The sequence below is a fragment of the Oncorhynchus masou genome, chromosome 7 (genome assembly GCF_036934945.1).
Source record: "Oncorhynchus masou masou isolate Uvic2021 chromosome 7, UVic_Omas_1.1, whole genome shotgun sequence".
Taxonomy (NCBI): Eukaryota; Metazoa; Chordata; class Actinopteri; order Salmoniformes; family Salmonidae; genus Oncorhynchus; species Oncorhynchus masou.
Genome location: NC_088218.1, coordinates 21,804,090 through 21,813,992, shown reverse-complemented (window position 1 = coordinate 21,813,992; position 9,903 = coordinate 21,804,090). Strand labels below are relative to the sequence as shown.

The 9,903-nt window shown below is 44.6% G+C and overlaps 1 protein-coding gene across 2 annotated transcripts; it reads left to right on the top strand.

The window, feature by feature from the left end:
- Positions 1–659: 659 nt before the first annotated feature.
- LOC135543497 (metalloreductase STEAP3-like) lies at positions 660–9,755 on the top strand. Of its 2 annotated transcripts, XM_064970809.1 has the most exons (6): positions 660–727; positions 2,124–2,623; positions 2,942–3,469; positions 3,668–3,832; positions 5,213–5,263; positions 8,254–8,342. In XM_064970809.1, the coding sequence occupies exons 1-5, from the start codon at positions 691–693 to the stop codon at positions 5,216–5,218; spliced, it is 1,236 nt and encodes a 411-aa protein (XP_064826881.1). In that variant the 5' UTR covers positions 660–690; the 3' UTR covers positions 5,219–5,263; positions 8,254–8,342. The 2 variants fall into 2 exon arrangements, with proteins under 2 accessions (XP_064826881.1, XP_064826880.1); XM_064970808.1 differs by lacking the exon at positions 5,213–5,263 and having other exon boundaries at positions 8,254–9,755.
- The last annotated feature ends 148 nt before the right edge of the window (positions 9,756–9,903 follow it).

Sequence of the window (9,903 nt, the reverse complement as noted above, 5' to 3'; positions counted from 1 at the left end):
CATTTAGATGTAGCCTACTCACGTCAAAACATACTGCGCAATCAATGCCACATGACTTTCCAAAATTAGATTACAATATCTCCATCATAGGTCATAGTCATAGGTCAAATATGTTAATCAATTATCATCAATATCTATAATTTACAAATGGATAGAAAATGGACAAATGTAGGTTATGTGAGTAGAGAGAGAGACAGACGAAACCATGTAAGCCTGAAGGATACATTTAACCTTCTACAGTTGGCAAAGACAGACAAGTGTTGACAGCCTCTGACCTGCAGTCAAATCTCCCTTTTACTTTTCGTGGGCCTATGTTTTTAATTTACAGTAAATCCCAGGGCTGACTTTTAAAACAGCAGCATTTAAGATCCCCATGGAAAATAAACTTGTGATAAAGCAAGCCAAACATCCAATGTAAAATGAATGCACCACAGAGAACATCTTGAAAGAAAAATCCTAAATACCCACAGATACTGCAATCAATTTTACATATGAGTCAGAGCTTTTCGAACCATGTTAATTATGGGTTGACTGCTGTCTTCTTGATAGGAATTACGTATACTGTTGCTACTGTTAACTGAATGGCCAGTCCTAGCCTATTGTAGGCCAACTCTCATGTCAGTTTGGGGAAGTACTTATCTTCTTCACACAGAGGGGGCAGTTGGGGCGGGATTTCTGAGTCACAAAGTTATGAGCGCAAGACATAAATACACAGACGTCGAGAAAGGTGAGCCAAACAACATGAATTCAACAATAATTTGTGGCCACTGTTTTGCTGTAGCTAGCTAGTTAAAGTATAAATAGGACATTTTTAGAAGTTGGCCAAGTTTGTCGAAAAGAGTTGGTAGTTCCGTGTTCTTTATTTTGGAGCAAAAAGTTAGCTAGCTAGCATTGCTTTCAACCAAGCAATAACAGGTAGGTAACGTTAGCCTGCACAGCTAGCCTGCACAGTAACTTAGCGTTCGCTTTCCTTTGAGTAGGAGTAACGTTAGCTAGCTAGAATATCAATATGCCCAGCCCTGGCTTCAATACCTCAATGTCTAAGTAGTGAGGTGTGCACAAATAAAGGATGTATAGCTAGTAACATCGCTGGCCTAGTAGTAGTAGTAGTAGTAGTAGTAGTAGTCGTAACAAGTTCGCTAGCTAGTTAGTTATAGCAGTTATAAAGCAGGTTGCATTAGCTAACGTAAATTCACGTAAACTCGTACATCGCCTTGGTCCGTACAATTGCCCTTATTTTAGCTCCCCCAAAACATATTACTTCCAGATCAACTGTAATGTCAATACCACTGTAAAGCACAATTTCTCCCCTTTCCAACATAATCAATTACATGACCTAAACGCTACCCGTTTCTGCATAATTCAAGCAGGCAATGAGCCCGTAGGGTCTTTAAAAAAATGGCGAAATTAATGCGTGATAGTGAGAAGGAGAGATGTTGTGTGGGAAAAGTGCTCGATCTGTTCAATTTATCACCTTATCGACTATAAAAATGTAAATAAAACGCTACAAAGAGTTTATATAATGTGTCATTACATACCTATTTGAAGGTTTGGGTCGAATTTGAATCTGGTTTTTAGGGCGGTGCTAAGGTGATCTTAGAAGTAAACAGCGGCTTTGAGAATGATGATCGCATGCAATGTTGCAAAAAATGACTAGGTATCCCCCATCACTGTCCATTTCTTGTTTTTAAACGATGAGAGAAGTGCTACACCTGGTGGAGAGAGATTGTAATACAGAACTAGTTTCTTTATGCGTGCTGTACGTTACGACATGACACGATGTAACGGAGGGTCCGTTTTTTTCAACTTTTCTCCAATACTATAGACCCATTACCATGTCGATTAACGCTTGAATAGAAACGTAGTTCACACCCCAGATTTTGAAGTCAACAAAGTCGCTACAGTCCCATTAGTTTCCTTTGTAGCCTCGTTTGAATGTTGCGGTTGCGCACATTTGTACGGAATGGGGTGAGTTTACGTTAGCTAGTTTGCCAGTTGAAGCAACGTTACATCAGTGTTAATCAGTGTCAATAACAAAATCATCTTTACATTGAATGCTGCACAGACACAATTGTCTATTGATAGACATTTAACAATGTTAGCGACCTTTCATTTTTTTCCAGCTCAGGACAGGATGCCCCAGGAGGAGATGAAGAAGCCTCTTATACTTGGTGGTGCCAGCCCCAGACACCTCAAAACCTCCATTTCTGATCCAGGTACCCCCTTGGTTGGCATCCTGGGCACAGGTGACTTTTCTCGCTCTTTAGCCACCAGGCTGGTAGCCTCTGGGTACCGGGTGGTAGTGGGCAGCCGCAACCCCAAGCGCTGTGCCTCCCTCTTTCCCGAGGAGGCTGAGGTGACCACCCAGCACCAGGCTGCCACCCAGGCTGACCTGGTGTTCGTGGCCCTCTTCCCCGAGCACTACTCCACCCTGGCTGGGCTGAAGGAGCCACTAGTGGGGAAGACTCTGGTGGATGTTAGTAATGGTACTAAGATCAACAGGGATAAGCAGTCCTACGCGGAGCAGCTGGCCAATATCTTCCCAGAGAGCAGTGTGGTGAAGGCCTTCAATGTGATCTCGGCCTGGAGCCTGCAGACGGGGCCAAGGGATGGCAGCAGACAGGTAAAGCCTAAGTCCTCTGCACACACAAGTGCCAGAGAAGACAGACAGACATTACTACTCTGAATTACATTTGGATGTACTGTTTTATAGTCTTTTGCTCTAAATCGGACAATGTCCACAGTTTATGTAATGTTACATGTTTCACATATTCTCATGTTGCAACCATATTATCACAGGTGTTGGTCATAAGGTGTTATTGTAGCTAAACTATGTGATGTAGGCTATTGGTAAAGTATTGTGTCTCTTCAGTTGGGTTCTCCTTGGTGAAGATTCCCTTCCCTGACACTCTTCTGTGACACTCGCCTCTTTACTATCCAGGTGCTGATTTGCAGTGACAGTAGTAAGGCCAAGAGCGCTGTACTCCAGATCTGCCGCAGTCTGGGCTTCATCCCTGTTGACATGGGCCGCCTCTCCTCTGCCCAGGAGATAGAGAACACCCCCCTGTACCTCTTCCCCTCGTGGCGCGTCCCATGTCTCTCTACCCTCGGCCTCTTCTTCTTCTTCTACGCCTACAACTTTCTTCGTGACGTCGTCCACCCGTATGCCACGGCAGGGAAGAGCACATTCTACAAAATTCCGGTGGAGATGGTAAACGTGACACTCCCCTCGGTGGCCTTGGTGACCCTGGCTCTGGTCTACCTGCCTGGCCTTGTGGCTGCCTTCCTGCAGCTGTCGTGGGGCACCAAGTACAGGCGTTTCCCAAACTGGTTGGACCGCTGGCTGCAGCAGCGGAAGCAGTTGGGCCTCTGTGCCTTCCTCTGCGCAGCGCTGCACGCCGTCTACAGCCTGTGTTTGCCCATGCGCAGGTCTGCTCGCTACAATCTGCTCAACGCTGCCTTCAAACAGGTGAGAAAAGCATCAGTAAACTATTTAAAATAGTTTAGCCTACATACTATTAAGGAATTAGTATTGCTATTATAAATGTATAGTTCTAAAGCATTAAATACATTACATCAGCATTTAGAACGTTTTCAATATGGTAAAATTATTCATAGTGTAACCACTTGACATCGCAGTAAGCAACAATGTGTGTTTACTGTGCAGGTGAAGTTAGGCCAGGAAGACTCGTGGGTAGAGGAGGAGGTGTGGAGGATGGAGCTGTATCTGTCTATAGGCATCCTGGCCCTGGGCCTTCTCTCTCTGCTGGCTATCTCCTCACTGCCCACTGTGGGAAACTCGCTCAACTGGAGGGAGTTCAGCTTCGTACAGGTCAGCACATTTGCACAGACACCTTTTCTGTGTACATGAGCAGTAGTTCAATGAAGCAGTCAAAGACTGGCAAAACAAATTTAACATTGTAGCCTACTGTAGAAAGACAACCTCTGAGCTGTGTGTGTCAACTCTTCTCCTCGCATGCCGCGGAATTCATAAAGGGGGAACTTTACTGTTATGGTTCCATTTTCCAGGGATTTGTCTTCCTTTGGAGCATTTAGAACTTTCCCTTCATATGTATGCTAAGCTGATCCAGTCGGCGCCAGATTAGTCACATGCTGCTAGTTCGTGTGATAAAAGGCCTGGGTTCTGCTTGGCCTGTCAGAATGGCCTGTCTGCCTACAGCCCGAAGCCGCAGTAAAACATTTGAGCATTATTCTCCATCAAGATTACAGTCCTGCGGTCCCTTAAGCTTGCAGCCAGCCAGACAGTGTAGTGAGTTCAGTCCTGCTGATTCGTAGTGCTGAGGACAGACGGCCATCGCTTTAAGTGAGTTAGGCGGGTATTAGGAAATGTTAACTCGCACTGACTCTTAACAGAGCCTTGTATAATTATTGGTCAAATTAGATGCATTAAGTATTTTAAGTAATACACATGTATACTGTACAAAAATATAAACGCAACATTCAACAATTTCAAAGATTTTACTGAGTTAGTTCTCATAAGGAAATCAGTCAATTGAAAAGTTAATTAGGCCCTAATCTATGGATTTCACATGACTGGGCAGCAGTGCAACTATGGGTAGGCCTTAGAGGGCGTAGGCCCACCCACTGGGGAGCCAGGCCCAGCCAATCAGACTTGAGTTTTTCTCCACAAAAGGGCTTTATTACAGGCAGATGCACCCCCCTTAGACGATCCCGCAGGTAAAGAAGACAGATGTGGAGGTTCTGGGCTGGTGTGGTTACACGTGGTCTGTGGTTGTAAGGCCGGTTGGACGTACTGCCAAATTATTTAAAACGACTAAGGAGGCAGCTTATGGTATAGAAATGAAGATTCAATTATCTGGCAACAGCTCTGGTGAACATTCCTTCAGTCAGCATGCCAATTGCACGCTCCCTCAACTTGAGACATCTGTGGCATTGTGTTGTGTGACAAAACTGCTCATTTTAAAGTGGCCTTTTATTGTCCCTAGCACAAGGTGAACCTGTGTAATGATCAAGCTGTTTAATCAGCTTCTTGATATGCCACACCTGTCAGGTGGATGGATTATCTTGGCAAAGGAGAAATGCTCACTAAACAGAATGTAAACAAATTTGTGCACAACATTTGAGAGAAATACACTTTTTTAGTGTATGGACATTTTCTGGACATTTTTATTTCAGCTCAGGACCAACACTTTACATGCTGCGTTTATATTTTTGTTCCGTGTATATTTAGGGATGAGGATGAAATGGGTGAGTCACGACTGAACCTTCCCACCTGTCAAGGGTAATTATAATTCAGCTGCTCTCTGTAGTGCCCTGTACTGTGCTAATAATTAGAGGGAACACACACGGACACAGACACACACACACACACGCGCGCTGACTACAGGGGCTCATTAAGGACAAATGTTGAGCTTGTAGGTCATACTGTTCCCTTGGGCCTCTTTACTACACTCGTGCTTCCATGATGAGCTAATATACTGCACATATAATATAACACTCAAATCACCACTTCCTTTCACCTCACTAAGATGTTGAGTTACTAAAAGGTTATGTAGAAGGTTCAAAGGTCAACAATCATCTCCCAGGTGTTCTGTACATCTGGGTAGGCCAACTTCATTTGCATTTAGTCTTTCATAAAGGGGTTTGATTGGCAATGTATTGGGGGGGGGATTATAATAATTTCAAGAGTTTGTAAGTTTATTTTAACGTTTAATATAAAATATAATATTCACCCAGAAGTGGCTCTCCTAGTGGCCGGGGACTTTAATGCAGGCAAACTTAACCAGAAGAAAATAACTCTAGACCACCTTTACTCCACAGACCGAGATGCATACAAAGCTCTCCCCCGCCCTCCAAATCCCGGCAAATCCGACCATAATTCTATCCTCCTGATTCCTGCTTACAAGCAAAAACTAAAGCAGGAAGTACCAGTGACTCGCTCAATACGGAAGTGTTCAGATTACGCGGATGCTACACTACAGGGCTGTTTTGCTAGCACAGTCTGGAATATGTTCCGGGATTCAGCCAATGACATTGAGGAGTATACCGCCTCAGTCATCGGCTTCATCAATAAGTGCATCGACGACATCATCCCCACAGTGACCGTATGTACATATCCCAACCAGAAGCCATGGATTACAGGCAAATTCCGCATCAAGCTAAAGGTTAGAGCTGCCGCTTTCAAGGAGTGTGACACTAATCCGGACGCCTATAAGAAATCCCGCTATGCCCTCAGACGAACCGTCAAACAAGCAAAGCATTGAGATTAAGATTGAATCCTGCTACACCGGCTCTGACACTCGTCGGATGTGGCAGGGCTTGAAAACTATTAGGGACTACAAAGGGAACCCAGAAGCGAGCTGCCCGGTGACACGAGCCTTCCAGACGAGCTAAATGCCTTTTATGCTCGCTTCGAAGCAACACTGAAGCATGCACGAGAGCACAAGCTGTTCTGGATGACTGTGTGATAACGCTCTCGGTAGCCGATGTGAGCAAGACCTTTAAACAGGTCAACATTCATGAAGCCGCAGAGCTAAAAGTGTCTAAACTGACATTTTCAACCTCTGAGTCTGTAATAACTACATGTTTCAAGCAGAGCACCATAGTCCCTGTGCCCAAGGAAGCAAAGGTAACCTGCCTAATTGATTACCGCCTCGTAGCACTGACGTCGGTAGCCATGAAGTGCTTTGAAAGGTTGGTCATGGCTCACATCAACAGCAACCTCCCGGATACCCTAGACCCACTCCAATTCACATACTGCCGCAACAGATCCACAGATGACAGAATCTCAATCGCACTCCACACTGCCCTTTCCCACATGGACAAAAGGCACACCAATGTGAGAATGCTGTTCATTGACTACAGCTCAGCGTTCAACAGCCTAGTGCCCATGAGCTTATCTCTAAGCTAAAGACCCTGGGATTAAACACCTCCCTCTGCAACTGGATCCTGAACTTCCTGACCGACCGCCCCCAGGTGGTAAGGGTAGGCAACAACATCTCTACCACGCTGATCCTCAACACTGGGGCCCCTCAGGGGTGTGTACTTAGTCCCCTCCTGTATACCCTGTTCACCCACGACTGCGTGGCCAAACGCGACTCCAACACCTTCATTAAGTTTGCTGACAAAACGGTGGTAGGCCTGATCACCAACAACGATGAGACAGCCTATAGGGAGGTCAGAGAACTGTCAGTGTAGTGCCAGGAAAACAACCTCTCCCTCAATGTGAGCAAGATAAAGGAGCTGATCGTGGACTACAGGAAAAGGCGGGCCAAACAGGCCCCATTAACCTTAACGGGGCTGTATGGAGTGGGTTGAGAGTTTCAAGATCCTTGGTGTCCACATCACCAACGATCTATCATGGACCAAACATACCAAGACAGTCGTGAAGAGGGCACAACAAAAACTCTATCCCCCTCAGGAGACTGAAAAGATTTGGCATGGGTCCCCAGATCCTCAAAAAGTTCTACAGCTGCACCATCGAGAGCATCCTGTCAGCCTGTTATGGCAACTGCTGGGGATTTGACCGTAAGGTGCTACAGAGGATAGTGTGTATGGCCCAGTACATCACTGGGGCCAAGCTTCCTGCAATCCAGGACCAATATAATAGGCGGTATCAAAGGAAAGCCCGTAAAATCATCAGACTCCAGTCACCCAAGTTATAGACTTGTTTTCTCTGCTACCGCACAGCAAGCGATACCAGAGCGCCAGGTCTAGGACCAGAAGGCTCCTTAACAGCTTCTACCCCTAAGCCATAAGACTTCTGAACAATGAATCAAATGGCCACCAGACTATTACATTGATCCCCCACCCCTCCATTTGTTTTGAACACTGCTGCTACTCGCTGTTTATTATCTATGCATAGTCACTTCACCCCTACCTACATGTACAAATAAATCTGTACCCCCGCACACTGATTCGATAATCTGTACCCCTGTATATAGCCTCGTTATTGTTACTTTTTATTATTTCTACTTTAGTTTATTTGGTAAATATTTTCTTAACTCTATTTCTTGAACTGCACTTTTGGTTAAGGGTTTGTAAGTAAGCATTTCACGGTAAGGTCTAGGGTTGTTGTATTCGGCGCATGTGACAAAGTTTGATTTGATTTGAAATTGGCCATCAGATCTCATGACCTGACATTGTATTGAATGAAAATGCTGGATTTCAAACCAAATTAACTTGTGAGTACATCTGAAGCCGGCTATCATCCAGATTCAGTTCAACTCAAAGTTATTAATTATCATGGTCCTCTCTCTTTCTCCCCTCCAGTCCAGACTGGGCTACATGGCCCTGTTGATGGCCACCCTCCACACGCTGACCTACGGCTGGGACCGGGGCTTGGACCCGGAGCAGTATCGCTTCTACCTCCCTCCCACCTTCTTGCTTGTGCTGGCCCTGCCGCTGGCTGTGCTGCTGGGGAGGCTGGCTCTGTCCCTGCCATGTGTGGCTCTCCGGCTGAGTCGTATCAGGAGGGGTTGGGAGAAAAGCCGAGCCATCCGGTTCACACTGCCTGAGGACGAGTGTAATGGGCCATCACAGGAGGACATCAGTAATGTTTGAGAGATGCTTGGTTTAGTCTTACATGCAGGATTGAATGAAGGAAGCATGGAAGACACACACACAGAGAGGCAGGCAAGTGGAGATGGGAGAGAAGTACTGACTCATTAATTAAGGGATGTAATCTCACCAACAGTAGCCTTATGCATCAAAAGCAATTTAGGGATTTCATTGGCCTTTGTTATACTCGTGAACATGCTTCTTGTTTGGTAGACATGTCATCTCTAGCACTACCATCTAACTTGGTATATTTATCAAGAGAAATTAACTATGGTTCTATTGCTCACTAAGCCTCTGACACATGTACAGTGATGCATTTTGGAGATGACTATTATAGTGCTGCTTTTAATTCGCTGCCACTACTCCCTTTAACTAAACTGGAAACCAGACATTGTCGTTGTCTTTCTACTGGTGTCTTAGCCAGTCAGATACTGGACATCCAATGCTATCAGGTAAAAAAACAACAACCTTGTACTTTCCTCAAGCTTACACTTCAACGTGAGGGAAGCCTGGGCATCCAACACTGTAGTTGTAGTGCTGTTAGATGCCTCAGCTCTGTCTGCCCTGCTCGTGGCTGAATCTGGCTCAGCTGTCTGATTTGCCTGCCGTGGTCAGTCAGAGCTAAAATGTTGCACCTCACAGCAATGTCATCGGTTGTTCGGTGGTGTCATGCCTGCTTCTGCTGTGTAATCACTTCTTACTGCATCGGCGATGTGTTTAAAAAAAAAAATAGACCTTTATATTTTTTTGCCTTAGGCTATTGTTGCATTGTTTTGATGTGTCAATGAATGCACTATAATGTTTATACTTTACCTGGTCAGAGTCTTTCAAAGATCAAATGTGTACCAAAGATTGTGAAAATATATTGTCGAAGATTGCAAAAATGTACTATCGAGTCCCAAATTGTTGCTGGCACCAAACCCAATCGAGGATGGCTCATGTTTTGTTTTTGTGTTGAAGTTACACTGTTATAGGTATAATTTAAATATGATGACATTGTATAAAATGTACTAATTTTATTGAAAAATCAAACTAACCTGCTGTCATGGTGACTCTATGGTACATGTGAAATTGTAAGAGCTATTTTATATTCTGACTGTTACATTTCTTCTATTAAATGCAATAAGTTCCATAGATTTATCCACAAAAAGAAATCAAAGACATGTATATTCTGATAGTGCTTATTGACAGAATAAACACACAATTTTCCACAATTTTCCCATTCTTTGTTATACAGAAGTTCATGTATTTAATTGCCACTCACTATCCTTACTGACCTGGAGATCGACTGTGGACACATGCTGGCCTCTTGTGGTAGCTATAGGCTATTGCATTTGTCACCTCCCCATTCCTTCAGCATTT

Coding starts and splice junctions, on each gene's coding strand:
- LOC135543497 (XM_064970808.1), top strand. CDS start 691: ATGAGCGCAAGACATAAATACACAGACGTCGAGAAAG. Junction 3,470..3,667: donor TCAACGCTGCCTTCAAACAG/GTGAGAAAAGCA, acceptor TTTACTGTGCAG/GTGAAGTTAGGCCAGGAAGA. Junction 3,833..8,253: donor GGGAGTTCAGCTTCGTACAG/GTCAGCACATTT, acceptor TCTCCCCTCCAG/TCCAGACTGGGCTACATGGC.